At 38.5% G+C, this 25,692-nt stretch overlaps 1 protein-coding gene across 1 annotated transcript in view; it reads left to right on the plus strand.

Annotated features, from left to right (window-relative positions):
• LOC124158484 overlaps positions 1 to 25,692 on the plus strand; it is a 384,878-nt gene that overhangs the window by 340,964 nt on the left and 18,222 nt on the right. Inside the window, exons 7-12 of the mRNA XM_046533608.1 lie at positions 13,036 to 13,161; positions 16,109 to 16,351; positions 16,538 to 16,666; positions 21,049 to 21,178; positions 22,295 to 22,417; positions 23,877 to 24,090. Coding sequence (XP_046389564.1) covers positions 13,036 to 13,161; positions 16,109 to 16,351; positions 16,538 to 16,666; positions 21,049 to 21,178; positions 22,295 to 22,417; positions 23,877 to 24,090 — 965 coding nt within the window. The remainder of the gene's footprint in view (positions 1 to 13,035; positions 13,162 to 16,108; positions 16,352 to 16,537; positions 16,667 to 21,048; positions 21,179 to 22,294; positions 22,418 to 23,876; positions 24,091 to 25,692) is intronic.

The raw sequence follows: 25,692 nt of genomic DNA on the forward strand, positions 1-25,692 counted from the left end.
GAAACGAGTGCTTTTTTTTCCTTTTCCCTCGTCCTAATGTCAGAATTCCTCCATAGCAATTTTACTTTTTCCAGACATTCAAATTCTTTTTCGGCTCATCACTCTTGAGTCTAAAGCTAGTCATTATTGGATATTTTTGCACTACAAAATTAGTTTTTAATGCATGGCTACTTTTTTGTAAATAGTACCTCTCATATTTTCATATAATAACCCTTTAAAATGAAAACTGTGTATTCAAAGCGTCGACAGATATATGACCTAAACTTTAAGAGTTTTCTACATAGTTATTTAAAATAAATATATAATAATAATAAAATAAAATTAAAATATCTTTGAAACAGTGCCTGCGACGAAGTGCAGAATCTCCAAATCACGTGTCCCTTAATGGATTGGAAATTTTCTCGTGTGTTGTAAGTTTTCCTTGTAGACAGGAAAAGAGGGCAGACGAGGCGCTCTATAAATTCCTCCTCCCAAATCCGTAGTCTCGGGGGGCAGCCACGGTGAATGTATGCGGCTCGCAGCGTCCCCTACGAATAGCGCCCTAAGTGTAAGGGGGGGGGGGGAAATGGAAATGGGGAGAATGTCAAAGTGGTGTCGAGGGTGGGGAAGAAAGACGACGCGTAAGACAACAACGGAATGAGAAGTGCCGTTGAGCGGGATAAACGCCTCTCCTAAGGGTAAGCGAGGCGCTTTCGCCAAGTGGCCCTGGGAACAGGGGTCGACGCTCTCTTTATTAGCTGACCCTGTTGCGGCTGATATCCTGGGAGCGCGAGTGGGTCTTATTTGTAAGGGAAGGAACTGGAGATGGTGGTCCAGTGGGGCGTGAGGGAAAACAATGTGGTTCCCGAGGAAGAAGATCCCAAAATCCGTGGGGATGCCATCTCTCGCTTGCTTCGGCGATTCCGAAGAGAACACGTCGAGCGAAGACCTCTCCGCCTGTCAACTGCGGCGCCGTCAAACCTTCGAAATCATATCCGATCCACTTGTCTCCACTGCTCCCATCCAATGTTCAGCATCCTCAAAGTGACGAAATCTCTATTGGAATGTCACTCTTTTCCACAGATACAGAGAGTCCCAACAATCACGAGTCAATATTTAATACATTATTTTTGGAACCATAATTTTTGCGATTTTCATGAGTTTCGGCACACTTAAGAGATAAGGTTGATTTTCTATTGATTATACACCAAATTTCACCCTTTGAACTTTTTACCCCATTATTTGGGTTTAAACACAATATTTGATTTTTCCGCATTGGGTTCCAATGCTAAAAAATCCAAGGCAGAGGAAAGTCTGAATCTAATGGTGAAAATGCCATTTCGAAGGTGTTGGTCATGAAAATAATAACAACACAACGGCTTTAACTAGCAATACTTCCAGCCGTGGCACTTGATAGGTCATTGGGGTGGTCACTATCGAGGTCTGAGGGAACGAGGGAATTGTGGCTAGCAAAGTGTCGCACCACATATTTTGAAGGGTGCCCCTAGTCAACGTCTCTGTCCATATACCCGTATTATCAATTTGTTGACCTTCAGGGGTAATTCGTGGGTCCACTACCACTGCGGTTTCGTATGTGCTGTAACTCTCTCGGGTCCGACGGAGAACGCAGAGGGAACGCGAGGAAGGGAATTAAGGAATTAGTAACAAATTCCCAAACAAAACAAAAAGTAGGTTGTGTAAAAAAACATTTGACGTGGAGGAGGAGGCCGATCCATTGCCAGCAAATATTTATCATTGGCGAAACTTGGCATAAGTTGTCATGCAAGAATTCGCAATTCAAATGAAATAGCAACGCTGATCTAGTTAAGTAGCTTTGAATTTCGAACTCAAAATCACCATTTGTTCTAACCATCACGGGTTAATACAGAAATATGCTGCGGTTGAAATCAGAGAGAAATGATCGATTTTTCAACCAAAATCAGGATTTTCATGCAGATGCTCGAGGCAAAAGATTATCGGTTGAGAAAGCTCATTATCCATATATGTATCCATCTGGTCCCATCTTGCTATCCTAGACTAATGTGACAAAGGAAAAATGGAAACCAGAATCGCTACACTGAATCCAATTTTTAGCATTAGGACCACCACGAAGAGCCTGTCATAGGACATGAAGGCAACTTATAATAAATTTGATTGTTAAGTATAATATATAATAAATTTGATTGTTTGAAGTATTTTCCGAGCAATAATGCACGATGTTTTCGACTTTCATGACGATCGGATGAATGGTGTTGAAATGCATTGAGGATCAAATAAGCAGGTATAAATACATTCGATTTATACACATAAATAATGATTTTGAATGAATAGGCCACTTGAATAACCTATTATTTGTGATCACATGATCACACTCGGCGATGAAGTCGCGAAATTATATGGAAACTTGATGCTTGTACGTGGTGGTGGTCTGTTATTGATAAAATTCGTGAAATTAATAAAGTACATCGGAAAGCTGCGATGTTTGCCAAAAACTCTTAAGAGCGAGCAGAAATAGTTATATAGCGTCTGCACGAATCAGGCCGGAAGCCGTAAAAGACTCGGGTCTACGTGCTAGCCTCAGGTTGCTTGGAACAGATATCTTTCGAAGTTACATGGAAAATATATTCATGGAACCTCACTCTATTTCTTCGTCCGATGGAAATGATAAATTAAAAGAGATAGCCTTCCGAAAGGCACATGAATTCGTTTTCCCCACGAACTGTAAATGACTTTAATTCATGCTACATGGTCCAGCATTACCTTTTATTTATTTTGTTTTTTTATTGCTAACGGCTGGTGTCCTAACAATACCCTTCACACGGGCTTACGAGGTAGTATGTAGAAGATCAGCGGACTTCTCAAATATAGCTTATGAGAAAGTAATCATGGAAGTGAAGGTTCACACGAGAACCCATGATATTTGAAAAAAATAGTAATTTTTAACGAATTTTATGAGAATTGAGGCCAAGGTATTGATCAAACAAAAGATATTATTTTTATCATTTTTTCTATTTTCAGTACGGCTCACGCACTTTATCTGCGCTGGAGTAATTTTGTTTCAAACGATGAATATCCCATCCGCAAAAAGACCGTTTCCGTCCGTCTTAATGGGGACACATCATTAAATCTTTCCCATTCATGCTGTGCGATGACATTTCAGTTGCTTTCCTCTTTGACCTTTCGATGGCACTTGCCCTCTCTATCCGCCCAGTTCCTTTTTATTCTCTCCGTCGGAGGCCATTCATCCCTTCATTCATACACTCGCGCTCCCTCCAGTCCCTTTGAATCCGCGCGCATTAAGCCGAGACTAAGTCTGTCCGCTCCGTTCCCATTTTTTCGCTCCCTTCCACACGTTTCCACACACGTCCCCGACTCGCAGTCATTCTTTCCCTCCCATTCACGCGAATACCTTCTTTCCATTGATCAACCCACCTTTCACGCACAGATTTCATCTCAAAAGTCCTTATCCAATTCCCCTCGACCTTGGAGGAGACAGTGAATTCTGACCATTTTTGCTTCATTTATCGTAATATAACGCAGTTTTATGCTCCACGCTTATTTTTAATGTTAACTGACCCCGATTTTGTCAGCTCAGTGCCATTTTCGAGGTGCAATACCTTGTGTTGGTCGGGATTAAGTACGTGTACAATGTACATCAGTAAAAGTGTGAAAAAGTCGAGGTCACTTCTCCTCCGTCCCACAGCCTTTGGCCCTAGAACCAATCCGCCCCCTCACCCTAGTTGATTATACACAAGTCCACGAACAACAGTAGGAGGGCAGAACACCTTGGGAACACGCATCAAATCACTGCATTACCGTCGGAGTGGAGGCAAATGGCGATAGGAGATGAGTATGATTTCGGCTGGAACACACGTTTTATAAATAAGTCGAGGGAGAGAAAAACACGAGAACATTCCGCAAAAAAAAAGGGTTCGAAAGAAGTGCTACGTTTGAGAGAGAAAAACGAATTTAATAACGAGAGTAAAATAGTTGTGAAAATGATACATTCATGGAGATGTAGAGAAATAAATGTATCCACTGAGCAAATGAACAATGCTGAGAAGATGTATGTAAAATGAAACCCAAACAATATCGGGAAAAGTGAATCAAGTCTTTTATCTACGTAAGCATCCCGATATCCGAAAACTTTAGACTCGTGCAAAAAAAATTTTACTTCCTGGTGATTGAATTGTTGCATTTAAAATGATTATTATTGTATCGCGTTCGGCCTCAATTGAGCCCTCCTCCGTCCACTCCTCTTTAGCCATCAATTCATCCCCACGTCCCCTCTCCCATTCCATCCCCGTGCGCATTCAACCATGCCTTTGTCTGTTTCTCCTCTTCCCATCCTCCTCCCACGCCCATCCCAGCACACGCATCCAACTCGCTCTCGTTCTTTCCCTCTCATTTTCCTCCCGAGGCATCCTCGCAGCGCCCACCCGCACCTTTCTCCAGGCTTCATTCAACTCCTCCTCCCATACCTATCGAACCATCCTCGCTTCATTCTTCTTAATGGATTACAGTTTTATAATACACGGTTAATGTTCACCAACCCAGGTTTTGGCGACTCAGTGCCATTTTCTAGGTTCTAATTGATAGGCTCTGCAGCTGGTTTCGAATCTTGCCGTCGTTGAATGTTGTTGATCTTTGTGGCGAAGTTTTGCTAAGCAGATAATCAAAAGAATGGATAAAATGCTATCATAGACAATTTTAACGTTAATTGTGCAGCGAGACTGTGAAATTGTTGATTTAAAAGGTTAATTGTTAATTTTACAGTGCTAAAATATTGCCAGAGAGGCCGATAACATTGGCCTTGACCGGTATTTTTAAGACGATTTTTTTGCTAATTTGATAAGTAATTCATTGAAATTGTTATTAATGAAATTAATGCTATCGTAGTCAATATTAACATAATGGCAAAGCATATCGTAGTAAGCAATTAAAACTTTAAAAAATGGACATAAACCGGGTATGTTTTCCAGGAACCGGTGTAATTATGATGATCTTTTGCTCATTAGATTAATAACTAAGACTGGATGCTTAAAAAGGCAAGATTAGCATTCAAGTAAAACAAGTCGTCATATGCAATTTTTAATTTAGCATATGTGATAATGTGCTTAAAAAGGAGCAGGAACAGAGAACCGATGTATTTTTAAATAATTTCATTAATCACTAGTGAAAACCTGCAAATATTACTGTAATATTTGTGTTAGTATTTTGTGCAATCATTTAAAATTCGATCGTTGATATTGGTGTTGATGGTTTTCTTTTCCTATTTAAACGTTCCAGGGGACAGCATGCCCTAGAACTCTAAGAAACATGTACCATATGATGCCACTAAGCATCCTTGCGTGATAGATGCTCGCTATGTTGATTAGGTTTAGTCCGTTAGGAGACCATCCCATATATTTCTGCAGTTTTTTCTTCTCTTCATAGCGCGGAGATGACAGTAAAACATATCCTTCAGCTCCATCAATGATTCGTATCCACCTGCATCCAATCGATATGATTCGGGAATGGAATGGAATGATCGAACAATTTGGTGTTCCGAAAGAAAAAAAAACCCAATGGATCTCTCGCTGTGTCCACTATTCAGAATCAAAAGAGTTTTTATTCCATTTGCGAAAATGTTTAGGCAATCCATCAAAATTACTGAAAGGACGTCCACACGGTATCTAGCCGATGACAGCATTCGTTCTGGAAAATACCACGGGCTATTTGCTTCCATAGATCCTCTCTACCATGCGTCAACATTCATTCAGCCTTTGAACCTTCAACCGCTTACTGAAGCATATTAATCCAAAGCAGCAATGCATTTAACGTTCATGTTTTCCTCTCAACTCACGGGGTTTGAACTGCTGAATTAGGAAGTAGATTGAATGGTTGATAATATTTTTACCGGAAATACTCTCGATTGTGCCTCCAAAGATTTTTTGAATAGTTACATGCTATGATCTAAATTTAATATAGTATATTTATCTTTCTTAACGTGTTAATGTGTATTAATATATTTCAGGCAAGAAATTTTAGAAATAATGCACTTCAGGAATGAAATGGTAATAGTAATTACAAATAATAATAATAGTAATTAGTAATAGTAATCACTTTGGGGAATTCCATTTATTATAACATTATATTATATTTTACAATCCACTCTGGTCAAAGAAAATACTTGCATGATCTGGATTTCAATGCTGGAGCATCATGATCAGGTGCCATATTTCAAATGACAAGCTATCGCGATCTTTTTTTACATTAGCAACACGGATGGGAGGGAGGGGGAATGAAAAGGAATTTGCCAAGGCTGGGTAAAGATAGAGGTAGGAGGAGGAGAGGGAGGTTTTGGGGTTGGTTTAAGGTCAGCCATGGTGAGCTTTTGGGGTTCGGGTATAGGTGGCGGTGAGTGTGGGGATGGGTTCAAATATTCTGAGATGGGAGAAGCTCTGTCAAGGATTTTAGGATGAAGGAGGAAGCAGGAAAGATGTATTCATTTGAGACCGTACATCTTGGTTGCGCTACCTTTTTAAAACTTTCCAGTTGCTCTAAGGAGTCTAACTCACGTCTTTAATCCCTTAAAGCAAATATTTTAACTAAAAGTATTAATATAATAATAATAATAATAAAGGCTGACGTGGGATACACACCATTGAATTTTGGAGAGAACCAAAATTGGATCCAAATACCAGACCTAAACCAACAAAAGCAGGAATGGAAGTCTAAAATCTTGCATGGAAAGTTCCCAACAGTCATACAGGAGGATTGGGTTGACAGAAACGCATCTCTGAAATGGCTCCAAGATGGCTATTTATACCCGGAGACTGAAGGGTTTGTGATGGCAATTGAAGACAGAGTTATACGAACTCACAACTATGAAAAAAATTGAAATTGCAGTTAAATGTAGAAAATGTGGGAAAACGGGTGAATCCATAGAACACATAACCTCGGGGTGCCCAGCTCTTGCTGGTAATAACTATCTCAATAGGCACAACCAGTTGGCCAAAATTATCCACCAAAACCTAGCAACTACCTATGGACTTTTAAAAAATACTCCACCATATTACAAATACCATCCACCCGCCGTACTAGAGACAGATACACACATTTTTCACTGGAACAGACCGATACTTACACATAAAACCATATATTACAATAGGCCTGATATTTTATTGATCCACAAATTACAGCAAAGAGCAAACATAGACTATGTAACAGTGCCACTAAATCACAATGTTGAGTCTACGGAAAGAGAGAAAACACAAAAATATCAGAATTTGGCCGGTGAAATAAAAAATATTTGGAAGTTGAAAGACGTCAGCATTCACCCACTGATAATCTCTGCAGAGGGATTCCTGTCTAAAAGATTCAAAAAAGAAGTCGAAGACCAGGGAATTAAAAAACAACTGATTAACCTCGGGCAAAAAGCTGTTTTACTACAGGCCTGCCAGATCGTGAGAAGATTCCTGGGTCGGGCATGATCGGACAGTGTAGGATAGGGTGAATTCTCTTCCTTAACATCCGAGCCTAATCCTAATTTACCCTAAGGATAGGTGAATATCACCGTCTGGTATAACCAGCTGAGAAAGTGCATGAACTAATAATAACAATAATTAAATTCAGAGAACCCTTTTAAAGAAAAATTATATCGTTATGTTTGTAATTTTAGCAAATAATGGATTGGTTAACAAAAGGAAAACTAAATAATCAATTACTTAATAAATCAATTAATTGATTAAATATTTGGCATAAAAACATAAATATTATAAACTCTCAAGTATCAATCTCGAATCGAATGCTTCAAATATTACTTAAATTGCTACACACCATTTTACGTACTGTTAAGTTAACTAACGCGTAGAAGTTAATATAATATATTTCAATAAATTATTTATTGGAATTGGAAAAAAGAAATTTGTCAAAAATACCTGCATCATATCGTCATCTCCACAAAACATATTATATACCAAGGGGTAAATCCGCCCTGAAAAGTTTTCAGTTTAACACGGATTCCGAACCCGGATCTCCAGATAGCCGGTCATGTATGTTAACCAGTTACGCCACCATGTCATTTTCATGCAAAAAGAATATCGGACTTCGTTTATCAAACAAAGTTCTGGCGTCTCAAGCCGTGCTCAAGCCCACTCAGCTTGTGATTCTCAGATCTCAGTCACGCGTAGGGGTGGAAATATTCTCACCTAAAAAATAAAATTTCACCCCTTCCATGTATAAAAAGGGTGTAATTCTTCATGAAAAATATTTGGCTTGGCCAGGATGTGAACAGGGATTTCCCGATTTATTCATGTTCAATTTGCACCCGTGAACGTGATTGCGAACAAAATCACTTTTTTCGCGCACTGTTCCACAAAAAAACGTTCGAAATTTTAAATAAAATAGGAGTGTCGATATCTAAGAACGGCCAATCAATCATGGTTAGACAGAGTGCCGAAGATGAACGGCGGAAGGCACTGGATTGAGAGGAGCGGAGGCAATCTCTCAACAAATGCTTCTTCTTTCCCAGCGAATCAATCGCGTGAACTTTTCTCGGGTTTCCATCCGTCCGAGCAATTCCATACCCGTTGACGTTTCGATTACCAACTCGGTCGTTATTATCCTCAAGACCTCCGCATGTCTGCTAATCGAAACGTTGATGGAGATGGAGTTACGCAGCCGGTTGGACACTCGAGAAAAGTTCACTTAAGCGGCTGGAATGAGAGGAACGGTTTAAATTTGTCAATACATAAATTGTGATTTAAAAAACCGAAATAATTATCTCGCCTCACATTAGTATTGCTTGTTAAGCATAGCTTCTGTAGGCTATAGCAAGGGGCGAAATGATTTCCGAAGGGCGGTGACGTGGTCATGGAGGCCACAAAAGGCAAATCCTACCCTTAAAATCCGAGATAAAACATTTAGATAAGCATGAAGTTGAACAAAGGAGTTCAATTTAAAATTTAAATAATGTGTTTTCAGTTCACCTTATGGCTGAGTAAACATGTCCACAATTTAATTATGTCTATCTCAAAAGCCAATTGTGTTTCAACGTTAATAAAATCTATGGTTTCCATCTTTTCTTAGATGAAGAGCAACTTATTCTGCACATTAGAATCTTAACTTTTGAGAGGTCTCGCTCACAAGACAATGGTTCACGACACGGTTAGCGGACATCCATCATACTTGCATGCTTGCAACGGCCCTCACAGGACCTCAGGGCCAAGCGGTTAATCCCTCCCGCCCCTTTTATGTCCAATCCACCCCTGGTTATGGCCACCCTTTAAAAAATACTTTTCGTGATGTTGGACCCAGTTTTTTTATATTTTCAATCCCTCTCAAGCTAATAAAATTCACGGCCGCCGGTGGAAGTGATATTCTGTTGGCAGAGACATTTCGCCGATAAATTTCGCCCTTCCCTCGGCAACAATGGCTCCATCTTCTTTAATTGGACACCCTATCATCTCACACATCCCCTTTAGAATTTTCATGGTGTTCCGCGCTCAAACTTCGCCCCAACTCAGTCTGGCTCGTGGTTCCCAACTCACTAGGCTATCCATCCCGTTAAATATCCTCTGATGAGAAAGAGGTCGTCTTCCGTGCCGCGACCAAGTAACTTATAAACTAGAGATAGGATCGTGGGGATAATACAAATTCCGGAGTGCCGCGGAAAGTGAAGTATTCGCAATAATTACTTGAGACTTTCCAGGGCGGGAGGACAATCTCGCCGGGGCCCGAAGGCCCACGACGACCTTTGTGAGCCCTTTCAGCACCTTTCATTCTCCGCTGACCCTTCAAGCACGTGAACAGTAGAATAAAAAACTTCCTAGGCTCTTCTTCTCGCACTCATGACGGTATAAAATTGTAATTATTAAGATACATCACCAAGGATGCGGGTCCCATCCCGCTCCCTTTTCACTGTAGCTTTCACATTTTGACTAATATACATTTGTATTTAAGGACCGTAATATTTTAATGTTGACAAAATGGCATTGTTGACATGTTTGTTCGGACGTCAGAAGAACTGGAATGTTAATTGATTTGTATTCTACATTCAGTTATGTTTTTTTATAATTCATGGATCTTCCCGATGGAGCTATTTGACCACGCTGCCGCTCCTGATTAGATAATATTTAATATGGCGAGAAAGTCTTGCTTTCTGTGCTTTGTAAAAATTGAAATTAATATTCGGGTTAAATTTTAGCGACATTAGGGCTTTGTATTATACATACCTATACCACGATCCGTCCACCATTGGTAGCAATCCTCTCGAGTAACTAATCGTCGAGTGTATATTGCATGATCTGCATTGCATCGCAATAATTATTTTCATATACCTTGGCTTGGGCTAATTTCGGGGTATCACAAAAGTTACTCGTTTGTAGGATATGAAGGAATTCCATGTGAATTTTAATATGCGGTCATCTTGCCATGGAATTTTGTGAGTATTACGTGACTCAGAGTTTGAATTCGTGCTCTCTATGTCCTCAAAGACTCTCTTTTGGACCTCGGCTTCCGCAATTCTCTGAAAATGCAAATTCAAGTCTCAGTCACCGTTATAATTTAAGAATAATGCTGGAGAACTACCAATAGAATTGATGGCATAATATTCTGTCCATAGAGGCACGCTACATGAATTAATCTGTGGAGAGTAACCTCTTCGCTAATTTGAAATGGAGTGTGCCTTTCATGCACGCAGTGGTTATTCAGAACGCTCCACCCACGGGTATTACCGAGATCGCAGACACGAATGCTTTCGAGGTCATTTCGAAAATTGTCCCTTCATTTTGCCTCTATGACACGATATGATTCTGCAATTCTTTTTTTTTGCGATTGCTTTCGGTTTCAGGATTAACAACTGACCACTGAGCTGGACAAAAACTCGGAGAGGATGTATGATTGAAATGGGTTTACTCGTCAAGGGAGATTGACACAGCTTGTGACTCAAGAATGACATCTCGTAATTAATGTAACCATAGAAGAAGTATCCCCAGATTCCGAATGCGTTTCGTGATGCCATTGTGAGGAAAACATTGAAGGATACTAATTCATCTCCACTTCTTTCTTTGTGAAAAAGTTGATGACAATTTTAGCTTAACCTTGATAAGTTGTAAATTAATAAAAATAAATCTGTAATTATATTCTTTGCTCACGTAATTTTAATTAAAAATTGCTACTTGCAATGTATCCATAGCCATAGAATCCTACAGCGTTCCAATTCGAACTTCTTCAAGTTCTATCGAGACATCAATCGATTCGTATGCTCTTCGAAATGCATCGTAGTCGCTGTCCTTACGTGCCTGGTGACTGTTATGGCACTCAGCATGGACGGGAAAACCCAAATACAGACCGAATAACTTAGTTAAGGGTACACTAGGGTACAAAATGGCAGCAGGAGTGAAGTACTTGAAGTTTAGGGGAAATAACATTCTTGAAGAAACGAGGGGGTATCGACGGATGAAGAAAATGGCTGCGATGGTAAAATGGCAGGAGTAGGAGTGGGAATTCATAGAGCACATTCCCTATTACATTAGATGATAAGTAACGCAGGGAATGGAAGGAAAGGCAGCAGCTGTCTCCTAGTAACAAAGCTGGGAGTTCCACAATAGTTTACGGTTAGGAGTTGCTACTTTTATCTGCATGACACATTATGTGAGTAAAGAGCTTTGAATAGTGCTTTCCTGTTGCTGAAAATCAAATGCATGTACAGTGTGCACCTTTCATTAATTTTTTTATTTTAAATCGGAAACTCTTTCTTTCAGGAAACATTCTTTTCATAATGCCGTCTGCTAGAATTATGAGTTTACTATTTATATGGTCACTATTAAAGTGGAATCCTTTTTACTCGAAAGTGGCTGATCAAAATTGTATGGGTGGTAGTTGAACCATAGTTGTTCGTGAGAAGATAGAGCTGGAATTATTCTCGGAACTTTGTAAAATATGTGATGAAAATTTTTCATAAAACTCTCTAGTTAAAATAATAATAATTAAAATTAGTTATGAGATCGTTTGATGCATTTTCATTATATTTTTAGGCACTGAAGGCCGTAGTTGAGAAGGAGAACTTTGTAAATACCTTACGAAAGGTTTCGTTACCTAATTTCTCTTTCAATGAAAACTTAAATTTTTGATCTGAGGCAACTTCAACTTTTTCATCCTTCGAAATCTATCGTGAAGGAATAATATGCTGTGATTCGTAAATTTTCATCATGATTGCGTCAATATTAACGATGAATATAGTGGAAATTTTTATTAAGCATGCAAGTTAGCCTCTAAAGTAAGCAAGCAGCTAGCTATTATTCCTTATTTGAAGCCGAAGCGCGAATTTTAAACGTTGTCCGCTCGAGCACTATGTTTTAATGCTTTAAATTGTACCGAATCAGAACCGAAATGACAAAAAAGCCCGATAGCACTTTGAAAAACCGATACTGTAATTACAAAGGTGCGTCACATTCTGAGGGATTGTGATTCAGTGACCGTCCCAAGGAATGAAGCAAGAAGCTCACGGAGCCTTAGAAATCGCCCTCGATACTCCTCCAAGCACTCTTAAACGAATACTTTCCTTTTTAGAAGAAATTCCACTTTCAAAACATGAGGTCCTGTATTTTAGCATGACGATTAGGTATTCAATTTTTCATTCGTGTAGCAAATAAAGTGAAATAAACTTTTCACAAAGGTTTTGTTTATCAATTTCTTACTCAACTCAAACAAGTAAGCGGTGTGCAATTATTATACCCATCTCACTCCCTGGACCCAAAATGCCACCACAACTTCCTTGGCAAAATGATGAACTGTTTCCTAACTGTAGCCGTTGAATACAATATATCTTTAAGCATAAGTTTATGACTGTTTACGATGCGCCCTGCGGGGGCAGTAACTAATCCCCTTAATGTGTGTGCCTGCACGGGAAGGGAACGCCTATTCTCCTCGCCTCCTCGTCATAAAATACGGTCATTCAATCAGCCCTGGTGATAACTCTCCCTTTTCTCGTTCTTTTTCCATGGCGCCACTCTCGCCCTCGCGTCGCCATCGTGCCGCTCGGCTGTCCGTGAACGACGCGTCGGCCTGCAGCCAGAAGATCAGCTCGGAAGAGAGCAGCATCGCGGAGGTGTTGCAGTGGTACAACTCGGTGAACGCCGCCACCCTCGACCACATGACCAATCACATCAAGGAGGCGGACAACAGCGGAGTGTGGAGGTTGGACCCGAAACTAATCATGCACGATCAACTCCCCATCCTGAATGGAAAAGAGAGGGCGATTATTCAGAATGTATTCACAGAGTGCGCGCGTGTAGCCGTGCTCTGGCCCATACAAGCGTCCGTTAATTTCAAAATTCAGGCGTAATTTAGCTGAAATCTGAAACACTGAATTTATGAGTGTTACAAAAACCAACATTGCGATACAAATGTTTTTCCAGTCGGCCCTTAAAGGTGGTATCAACCACCTCGTATTTACACGGGTCTACAAAAGTCTCCGCTCGCATCGCAGACGGAGGAACGACCCCAATGCTACGGAGAAATGAGTCATAGTTGGAGCTGTTGACCGGAATTCGTATCCATGATGATATGTTTGATAAGAGTATTCTGCCGATTAAATTAGTTGACAAAGTATTTAAGAAGTATTCCGGCAGTTTCCAGAGGGAAGTTCATACCTTCATGGACTTCCCTCTCCCATCCGCATTAAGGCCTACTCACTTTCATTATGATACTCTAAAAATCCTTATCTCTTCCTTCCTTTCCCTCGTTTACCCAAAATTCTACCCTCCAACACTGTTTTCAACATCCCCTCCCCGCTAAGTATTCGCTCCATCCAAACCTTCTGTCTCCTCCGTATCTCATATAGAAGCTGCCTCTCCTCACCCACCATATCCAGCTCTTCGTCGTTCCTCTTCCTCTTCATCCACTTCACCTCCTCCATTCTTCTCCACACCCATATTTCAAACCCCTATCTTCTCTCGTCCTCCTTTCTTGTTGCCCTTATTTCCGCAGCATAAAGCGCTTAACTCCAGTGTCATGATATAATCTATCAAATTTAAAACTTTTCAATACTATTCCTAGTTATTTCAAATACTTAATAGCAAATTCTGAAAAAAAAGGATCGCTTGGCACTTTTGGCTACAATTGGTGACACATATTTAGCTTCACGAGGACGGGCTGGGTTCTTAATATTATTGTCGAGGATTCTACTGTCGGCAATTTCATGTTTCGTCGTCTATCGCGCATTCAAATGGACGCACAGATATTCGACATTTCAACATAGAGCTATTATTATCTCATGGGAAATAAACCATTGTAGGGGATATCAGCTATAAGTTATTGTATAACCTTTTGATTGCGTAACTTTTCAATACCACCTATCCTCGCGAGTTCAGAGGACCTATTGCAAAAATTGGGAGAGACAACCTATTCAGGCGGGGTTCGAATCCGCGGCCTTCAGTATCGGTAGCTTTACCCCGCCGCCATTGAAAACAACCATTTGGTTGTTCCCCGTCATTTCCAAGGTTGTAAATTTCCAAGGTTGGGGTTTAGTCTAAATTTTCAGCCTTTACTTGCTGTATTAACGCATTCTTTCTACAACTACGATATTTTTAAATCTAATAATCGTTCATGAAATACTTTTCAACTCGGGAAGATATATTTTCACACAATTTTTAAAAACTTGGCGTTTTGAAACCCTTCCCATTCGCTGCTGCTGCTACTATCGTAGAATGAACGCCTTGCACTAGTGAATAATCCTCCATCATTTGGTTTAACTGCGAAGGATACAGGAACGCTGGAATCATGATTTTTTTCGACAGTAATAACATTATATTCCAACATTTTACGCATGAAAGCTGCCGAAGAGATAGATTGCACATTTTAATCAGAAAATTTCCCTCCTATGCATTTCGCATCATGAAATTTTAATTACGGAAATGGCTTTAGTCTTCTATTCGTACTTTATGCGTAAGTCACCCCTGGAATGGTGTCATTTTTTCAAGTCATTTTAGGAGACTGAAAAATTTAGTAAAATACCAAAAAATAATCACAGAAATCAGGTCTAGATTTAGAATATAAGGCAAATATTTTCAAGATAAAACAGCTCAACGAGGCCATCAGGGATTCGAAACTTGGGCCGTTCTCTAAAAACTTTTTTTTAATTAAGTTAATTTCATTAATAAAGCCAATTTATTTCACCCAGTAGTATTTGAGTATATTCTCTCAATTTAAAATAAAAGTGAAGAAATATTTTTAGTCGAGATTAATGCTGAAATATCGAGGGTGAAGCATCTGATGCCGATTCAATGCTCGTTTCTCCTGACTTTTGTCCTCATAAGTTGTATTTGTTTTAGTTGTGATATTGTTCGAATGGAGACTTAAAAATATGACACAATTTTTGAAATATATAAATTGAAGTTTGTTGAAGCTGGTGTAATGTACTTAACAAAGAATATTGTAGGAAAATAAGCATGTACGATTTTTCATTTTCAGATTTCCATTGGATTTTCTTAGAAAGCTTTTCTATTGGCTTTTTCCATTTCTTCTCCCGAAAAATGATTTGACGAAATTATGACAGAATATTTTTTAAAGAAAATAGTATTTTATATGTTTCATCGGCCAATCGTGGAGTACTCTTGGTATCGACCCATTATTACTTTCAGGGATACAATCTCATACCTAACCAAAGCCACATGCATGAGAAACAGCCTGAGATCTAGTGTGGAAGTATTTCTGAAATAATAGCTGACTTGTTAGTCAAAATTTAATTGCAACAACTCACCATTGCCTTTCAATGATTTATCATAAACCAAAGTAATGTAATGCTGCATAAATATTCAAGGGAAGGAAATATTTGCCGTTGCCGTAAATATTTGACTTTGCCGTTTCAATTTGCTAGGTGTGAGAGTGTGAATTCCTTGAAAATGTTTAGTAAAAATCTCTCTTATTTACGGAATAGTTTGCTCTGTTCATTCTGTGACCTTATACTTTAACTAAGTTTGACTGTAATCCACCAATTTCGAAGGAATAACCACTATAATTCAAAGCTTGCACGGTTCAATTATGACTATTGTTTTGTTCCTGTGAAATGCACTGGCAAAATCGTCATCAAAATATCTAATGGTACAGTATAAATATTATACTATTTATGTTTTTCTCCTGTCAGGTATCTGATCGCATTCAAAAACCTTCTTAGAAGCATAGAAAATGGTGGAATATCCATGGTTTATGGGATAAATTTCTTCGGTCGAGGTAAACTGCAGCGGGCCAACTACATTCAATACGTTAAGCATGACGCACTGAGCGCTGATCTCTTGAATGGGGCATTGAATTTCGTCCCATCTCTGCAGACTGCATACCAAAAGCTCAAAGTATCCATGAAGGAGAATTTCACCGAAGTTGAAAACAGGTATGTGCATCTTAATCTCCATTTAAAAAAATACTCGCTGAAATAATCACTATTAATAACGATGAATTAGAATTCCGTGTATTGATATGAAAATAGATTTTTAGGCAAAAGTAAATATTTCGTTCACAATCTCGGGTTAGTGTATCTTTCCTTATTGCGAGTATATTTCCTGAATTTTAATTTCAGGAGACAGGAAATTCTGAGCAACAAAGAGCGGGAGCCAAATGTTAGCGACGCCATCAGTTACTTTGACTCCATGGTGAGCTACGTGAATGAACTTCGTGAACTTCAAGTGAGCCTTAGAAAGAGAATAAGGTATGCATGTCCTTCACTTGTTTAATCCATGGAATATATTGGTGTACGACAAAGACATCGCTCACGTATTTTAATGATGTTAGTGTCTGGTACCGTAATGCGTCATTTGCAGGAAAATTCGAACACTCGTCCACTAATCAAATCATGTATTTTCTGGAAACCTGGTTTACTAGTCCAAATTGACTGACATGGCTGTGGATCAGAAACGATCGCTCGCTATTAAAGCCAGCTGTTTTTTCAACGAAGAATATCGTGATTAAATAAACATTTTCCTCTTGCGATACATCCTCAGCCATTGGTTCCCATTTAAAGTTAAACTGGTCAAATTTGATAAAGTATAGAACGAAGATATGCGACGCCCCCTTTATGCAATCTCTATTATTATTGCTGTAAATAAAATTATTGTAATATTTGATGGCAATAATTATACTACTGTTTCTATAACTTATGCTTTTATTCGTGTGTAATTTGAGTATCATTTTCTCAACCTGAGAAGTCATTTATGGGAGAGATCACTTTCTTCCGTTTTATTTTTTAAACCTAGAGCCCATTGGCCCAGGTTCTTATGAAGCCATTCTTTCATTCACTCATTCACGCCCTCAATCGATTCCTACTTCCTTCAAAGTACTTCTCGGACACTGTCCACTCCCGCTGCTCGAACCCAGCAGTCAACTTCGGCTATTGAATAAGGCTTAATTTTCGTCATTTATTGTACATAATTTCTAAAAAATGTCTCCAAACATCGCAATCATTCAGATAGGTTTAGTAATGTTCATTCTGTGAGTAAAACACAGGAATCAGTTCATTTTATGCAGGCGTTGCAGTTATTCAATTTTACTGATGCATTAATTACTTATGGTGTTTCAACTGAATAAGCTTCGCGGTGGATGAGCTTAGTTGAAGAGCGTTGGTGACGAAATGTGAAGAGATCACTCATTGGAATGCCACTTATTTATATTTTTTGCAATATTTATACCCTGCAAAGGCATGGGTCAAGCTACGAAGGATACAATGATATCTGACTTAGACATAAGCAATTATCAAACTCATTTACATTACCCCTTGAATCTATTTTTAATTGTGGAAACTTAGGTAGCTATTTGATACTTGATACCATTATCCGTGTCGGCCTATTTCCAAAGACTCTTCGTCGCTGCTTGAAGTAGTGGGGATATTAAGACAACTGGCCGTCCTCGGTGGCGTTGGGGTGGTCCCTCTCCAGGGCATGGATGTTTGCATCGTGCTTTGTTAATCATCCATAGTAAAGGCCTCTGTGTGTTGTTTACAAGTTGGAAAATAAATAAATAAACGATAAAATGTGTGAAAATACATTCATTATGCTTATAAATATTTAAAATTCAGCAATATCATGCGTAGCTTTTACTTATTACAGGTTAATAAATGCTCAACTTCAGGAGCGATATATTGTTACTAGTATTGATTTGTGCGAGGGGAGTTCAATGCACAATGCAACACCTTATTTCTGAAACTGAGATTGCTTTATTCAGCATTCAAATAGACCCTGTTATTCCCCAATACTTTAGCTAAACATCACTATTTTTCAACGTAATCTCGATTCAATGGTATGGCTTGACGCCACGTTGAAGGAGGGCCTGTTTGCCTGCACGCAACCATTCCACTGGTCGGGGCCAACGTCGCACTTCATTGATAACTTCTTCATCATATCCCAATAGCGGCGATGATGAATCACGCGTTGCTCCACGACTCACGGTGCTATCGTCTACTGCCAGATCACTGTAGACATGCTGCAAGCGCCTATGTATGTGTGAGACACCCGCCAAAAGAAACTCAATCACTGCCTTCGTTAAAACTTTCGCGGGTACTCGTCATGTTGAATAAAAACTTTTGGGCTATGTCGCCGCGTCAATTATTGGGTGGCCCCAACGTTTCCCGACCGACGCTGGTCGCTTTCTCAAGGGATTCTGAAGAGTTGGGAATTTAAATTTTTATATATAGGTATCTGTGTCAGGTGGTGGGGGAAAGTAGCGGGAGGTTGGAGGAGTGGGATGTTGAACAATTTCAAAAGGGACACCGGCATTAAATTTAGCCGTTCTTGGACACCCGTTGTAAGAAAAAACAATCAACAACCCACTCCTCCAAATTCATCTTCATAAGAATTTAAATTCCCAACTCTTCAGAATCCCTTGAGAAAGCGACCAGCGTCGGTCGGGAAACGTTGGGGCCTCCCAAGACTCGGCGACATAGCCCAAAAGTTTTTATTCAACATCAGTCTCTGCCGTTGTTTGGAACGCACCTTCGTCATTTTAAAAACTCCGTGCAGCGCGGTCACCAATTGGAAGTCAATTCAACTACACGAGACGAAGCGAAAATGTTTGAAAATGTTCCTCAAGAAATTCCAAGTGTGGGTGAATCGTAGTTGGAGGTCGGTAAAAATATTTTCTGCAATTCCCTGATGGTAAATCGATTATGATTGTTGTTGTTTTTCTTATTATTAATCTTTCAGCTCCCAGTGCTTTGCTTTCATATATTCTTATTGGACTTCTTATTTTTATAATCTCTCGTTGTGGCTAGTATGAGAAAGTGATACTTTTGAGCGCCTTGGAAAAGCATACAGCATTTCATTCACGCTATGCGTGGTGTCTAACTTCCAGGATGTCACAGAATTCACACAAGAATGCCCTCCAGTGGGAGATGGATCGTATGAGGCAGAGCTTTGAAGGAAATGGCCTTGCGAAAGATACCAGGCTTTAACCGTTTCCTTTCCCAGTGGGCCTCTGTTCTTTTAGTTAATGTCAGGTATATTTCGGCAGTATTGTGTTGTCAGCTTCTCAGGGACTTGAAAATTCAAATATGTAACGCTCTAGTTCAAACCACAGAATCTTTTCAATCATTCTTGTTTTTCATACTATTGTTCAAAGTCGCCTGGAGGAGGCATCATAAACTCCCATAACTACAGAATAATCGAATATTCCTTACTCAGAGTGCCAACTGCCTACATCTCAAGAGAATACATCTTGCTAGGAAACAAAAACAGAACGAATGAATGAAAAAATTCCTTATTTTCTTTCTAGTTCTTTTTAATTGGTCTAACTTATTGTATTCCATATTGAATTGCTAGCAATGAAGAAGCAATCGGCGTAGCTATCCTGGCACTAATCCCTGTGGTTTCTCCGATAATTATTATCCTTATTGGAAAATTTTCCTCTGCAGTGGCGTAACCAGGAATATGCTTTGGGGCATCTGGGGGGCGACCCCCAGGCCAGGCTATGGGAAAATTTTTGAAAACTGGCATACCTAGAAATAAATTTTACACTATCTTGACACTAAAATTTTGTGTTTCACTCATAATTCTGCGGGAAATCATCACATAAAGGAAAAAATTAGTACACTTTAAAATTTTCTGAGGCTTTGGGGGGGATCTATCCCCTTATTTCCCCCCCCCCCCCAATTTTTATGCCACTGTTATGTCCTCTGAATAGGATATTCCTAGCTAATAAGCATATAATTGGCTGATATAATGTATAAAAGGATAGTCAATATTACTGTATCTGTATTTCAGGCCCTTATTCCTTCCGTGTGCGTGTGGGCTACCTTTCACTGTGAAAAGAAATCTTCTTAGTCCTAAAATTAGCTCCTCCTCACTAAAATCGTAAAAAGTACTCCTTGTAGTTGGAAATTAATTTTAGATTTCTCAGTATTTTTGCATGCCATTTTTTGCATGTACATATGCATTGCATTTTGTAGGGTCTCGTGAGGTAGGTTATGCAATATGAGGTCTACAGGTAATGCCAACTTGGAGATTGATGGGTGGCCAATATAGGGGTAGCCCATGTTGGGCTCATGTTAGCTACGCATGGGCTTGCCAATATTGGCTATATCCATAGGTTCTCATGTCATTGCCAACTTAAAGCCAATATGGGGTGCCAATGATTAGCCAACATTGGCCAATATTTGCTAGAAGGAATGAGGGAACTTAATGGCTTTATCAATGTTCTAGATAAATAATAATGGGTGATTGGAATTATGATCTATCTTTCTATTTTTGGGCAGCATTTAATGAGGAAAGCAGCTCATAGAGATGACCTCTTTACCTGATCTATTTTGCATGATTTCATATGCATACATTTGTCTTATTTTTAACATGTATGAACTCATGCATAAATATTTTAAAAAATTATTTTTCATTAATATTTGTGAGAAATAGTTGGTAATTGTGCTCATCAATACGAAATGTCTTAACTCCTAATCACATTTTTTGTTTTCTCTTTATTTATTACTGCATATTTTTCAGAATATGAGTTTTTAAGAGATCTAAAACACTCATGTACATGGAGTTGTGAATATAAAGTTGAAATATGTAAACATTGTTTCCTATCAATCGCTTTATATTTCATTATCAGGGATTACGTGAATGACATTCTCCGGAAGGCCAACAATGAAGAAGCAATCGGAGTAGCTATCCTGGCACTAGTCCTTGTGGTTTCTCCGATAATTATTATCCTTGTAAGGAATGCTGTTGCAACTATACAAGTGAGTGGATAGTTATTGAATTTAAAATGTTGTACATACATATCGATGGCTAAGTTCCAACAACACATATATCAGAAATCACATATTCGGCCGGTTTGAGACAGGTATCTTAGACAAAGTGTAGCAACATTAAAAAATAAAATACAAGCAAAAAACAACTCTTTATTTGAAAATAAATGCTTCTTTTTCAGTTTTATGACCTTTTGGTTTTTAATTTCAGTGTATAAGTAAAAAAATTAATGGTTTTTTTCTCTCCTGAAAAGTTGCTATTTTTGAGATATGTGTTGTTAGAACTCGATATGCACTGTAGTCCTGTTGATGATTGTAGTTTGACAAAAATGACTTAAGTGTTCCAAAAACTTCTTCCATTTTTCAACCCTAAATAGAAAAATAAACTAAAAAATTTTGTGATATACTAATGAAAGTTGTAGTTTACTGATATATAATTCAACTTTTTGGTCACATATTTTCCCTCAACAGAGTACCAGGGAATAAAAATGCATCTAATAACCATATGCTACTTCTTTTTCTATAATTACAAAACATTTAAATATTACTGAAGGTGTTACTTAAATATGAGGGTGAAAGTAATTTCTGATTATTAATGTGCAATTTTTTAGTGGGTATTGGTGTAAGGTAGGAAACCTTTATGGTATTAAGATGAAATGCTTGGAGGATGAGTACACGATTAGTTAATATGCTGGATGCTGTAAATAACTCAGTGATGAGAGCAAGATTGCTATTGCTCATTTGCAGATTCAAATATGTTTATCATCTCGTATGGAAGTCATTGCAGATAAATAATCTGAAGTGCATAATTTTGCTTTTCATTATTTGTTATTCAAAATGTGAGACTGCCTGATCGCTGCTTGAGTGTTGTGTGGAGGACATTTCAAGCGCAACACTCTGTCCGTCGGATGGGACGTTAAGCCGTGGTCCCCTTGTCGCCTTTCGTTAAGAGCAGGCTAACGCCGACGCCGGGTTTCTCTCCACCCTTCCTTCCATACCCTTCCCTCATGGCGCAAATGACCTCAGCTGTCGGTCGCCTCCTCCAAATACCATACCTTATTCAAAATGTTAGTGGTATTAATCACTCTAACTTTGTCCTCACCTCAGATGTATGCTGCCAGTCTAGTTGCTAAGGCCAGTGAACTTCGAGAAGAGAAGCAAAAAAGTGATTCCTTGTTATTTCAAATGTTACCTCCCAGTGTCGCCCAACAGCTGAAGCAGACGCGGCAGGTAAGGCATAATAATAATGCACAAGCATTATGATAAAAGGCTTAGCCAATTAAATAAGTGAGCACATCAAGTTGACATGTTAAAAATAATATACATTTTATATTTCAAAATCCAAATGTTATAACAGGATCATTAAAAGCTCCCATGCAAATCATGAATCCTCATCAGCATCATCATCATAAGTCAACAATCCTAAGATTGGTTTGACACAGCTCTCCAATTCTCTCTCCTATCCGCTAACCTTTTCATAGCAACGTATTTCTTCTCTTTAATGTCCTTTACAACCCTTTGTCCTATGTAACTCATTCGGAGCCATCCCTTACCCTTCTTCCCCTCCACCTGTCCTTCTGTGATTGTTTTCATTAGCCCATCATGCCTCATAATGTGGCCAACTAAGCTGTCCCATCTTCTGTTTAAGGTTTTTAGAGGGCTTCTCTTTTCTCCCACTCTTCTTAGCACTTCCCCGTCACTTACACAGTCAATCCATTTTATTATCAATCTTACCAAGCAGTTATATTTTTCAAAACATTTGGTATTATTATTATTTTTTATGAACTTTGTTGAAAAACTTCAACCCGGTTGAGTTCCTTATTAGTCTTGTATTTTTTACATTTCTTCAGGTCTGATTTTGGGTTTTTCACCTTTTAAAATTACCATTCCTATTTCTGGTATGATGGTTGATATTGGTTTTGAGTGTAATTTCTTTGTCCTTGAGTTTTCCATTTTTGATTTACTATTAGTATGGGATTCCTATGGAAATTTTAGACTCCCTTGTAATTGCCATGGTTTCTGTATTCGATAATAATCCATTCCTGTAGTCTTCAATGATTTGTGGTAAATTTTATCCTTATTTCAGGCATTCTAATTTTATTCTCAAAGATATTGATTCTTTACCATTCCATTATTGTTACCAAAGGTTCCATTTCCCTTTAAATTATGTCATAGGAAGCTAGCTTGCACTGTCAAGTTTTTATGCTATTTCTGACTCTAGTGTTTTCTATCCGAAACATTCTGTTTATTTTTATCTAATTTGAATATTTTATTTATCACCTAGAAACTGTTTGAGAATTTCTCAACCCTTAAGCAGTGTGGAAATATGTACATATTTATTGGCATCTGCAATAACATCATGCTAGCATGCTAGAACCATTCTTCCTTCTTTGAATATTTCCTCGTGCAGTGGAAGACCTGTGATCTTGCTGCTACCGCTGAAGACTTAATGATGTGGCTATTAATTGAGTAGCACTATTGCTTATTCCATTATTCCATACTACATAGTTTTCAATTGAGGTTGTATCTTATGATTTCCCCAAGATTTTTAAAATGTAAGGTAAAATTTTGATATCAAGTAGAAAACAATTTTCAAACTATTGCCTCTAATCTAAATGAAAAATTTCTCCAAGGTCATACTTAACATAAGTCTTTGAGCACATGTATCATTCTATGTCTTCGTTTGCAGGTCCCAGCAGAATTCTATGAATCGGTGACTGTCTACTTCAGTGATATTGTTGGCTTCACGGAAATTGCAGCGGAGAGCACACCCCTTGAAGTTGTGACGTTCCTCAACTCCATATACAAGCTCTTTGATGCAAGAATCGAGAGATATGACGTCTACAAAGTGGAGACCATTGGAGACTCATATATGGTTGCTTCAGGACTCCCTGTAAAGAATGGTATGGTGATGTATTCGTCCTTGTGATGATTTTGTTCTCCTTTTTCAAGGTGAATAAAATTAAACTCTCTATATTCCATTTAAATGAGCTGGTCTGTAAGAATTTTATCCTCTCATCAGTCTGTGCTCATGAAGTGGTTAGTGGGAAAAATTTAGGAAGGAGCTGAGGAAGGAATTGAAATAGAATATTCCTACATGAAAAGTTCCTGGAAATGAAACATATTCCCACCAACTGTTTTCGACAATAGGACGCACAGTTTTTCCATAAAAAATGAATTGCCTAAATAGAAACTGCAACATTCATTGCCACTTCCCTACTGATACAAAGGAGAAAAGATTAAACTTGCCTGCATGAGAATTATCCCATTATTCCCTAGACTCCATGTAGGGCTTTTACCTTCGGTTATTTCGTATTTTACGGTTTATTTTGGCCTAATTAAGATTAATTTTCAGAAAAAAATAATTATATTCATCATAGTATGTGATTTGCATAATGTTGTGTTTACGCAATGCTGGGAAAACTCCGGTAAATAAAAACAAAAAAGAGCTTTTCAAAACTTAGGTAGCATATTTTATTTTTCATCATCTTTTCTGATGTAATTCAATAATATTCTGCTTGGAATTAAACGTAGCACTTTTAACAATATAACTTATCTTTGACTTGCACACTCAAAATCCTCGCCGGGAATTATAAGTATGCCTGCAGATGAAATGCATTATTCTCCCTTGACGGGCATACTGGGGAATGCCATTTTTCCTAGGGTGCCCTGCATGTCGGCACCGATTTTTATGCCAAATGTCATTAGCAATTCTATTGGAAAAATTCCAAACTGAATGGAATTTTGGTATAATCTGTTGAGAAAAGGTCCAACTTTAAAAAATGTATTACCTACTTTGTGTAGTTGAGAATTATTGGAGAGCTGTCGATATTTATTTAATTCATCAAACCGAATCCGCGTCATACATTGCCTCACAATTGTGACAGACATCTCATTTTGGCTTGTCCAGTGCAACTTAGTGCGCGGTAATATATGATACCCCGACAACATTAAGATTCCAATTATTTTTTTTAAATCTGCCTTACACTGAGTAAATGTATGGTTATTTATCTCCTCAGCGTAGTAATTTGATTAGCTCAAAATAAATTCAAGTAATTTTCCACTGAGAAATGAGTGACAGATCTCAATTGGTTCGGCCTCCATACTGAGTAATGAGTGTTTCTATTGCTTTTTTCACGCAGAAATTTGGGACTACTACGGAGGTAGATTCTATTTTTTCACATTTAGATGAACCATTTTGTTCTCTACATCTTTTACCTAGGTGTGCGCGTTTAATGGACAATTTTTCTTTAGATACTACTTGAGTAAACTGTGCCTTGCAGCACCTCATACATATTTGAAATACTGAGAATATGTAATCCCCATTGTAGTTCCAAAATTTATAAAATATTATACATCGCCTCTCCTGTTAATTTACATTCTTCAGTTACCTTCTTGATGCTACTTCTTAAGTATTCGTCTGAGGCGTAGAAATAACGGGTAAAATTTTCTTCACTTTTATATCTGAATGAAACCCCTGGATGAATTATTTTGCAAAATGCTGA

The sequence above is a fragment of the Ischnura elegans genome, chromosome 5, assembly GCF_921293095.1.
Source record: "Ischnura elegans chromosome 5, ioIscEleg1.1, whole genome shotgun sequence".
In the NCBI taxonomy this organism is placed as follows: domain Eukaryota; kingdom Metazoa; phylum Arthropoda; class Insecta; order Odonata; family Coenagrionidae; genus Ischnura; species Ischnura elegans.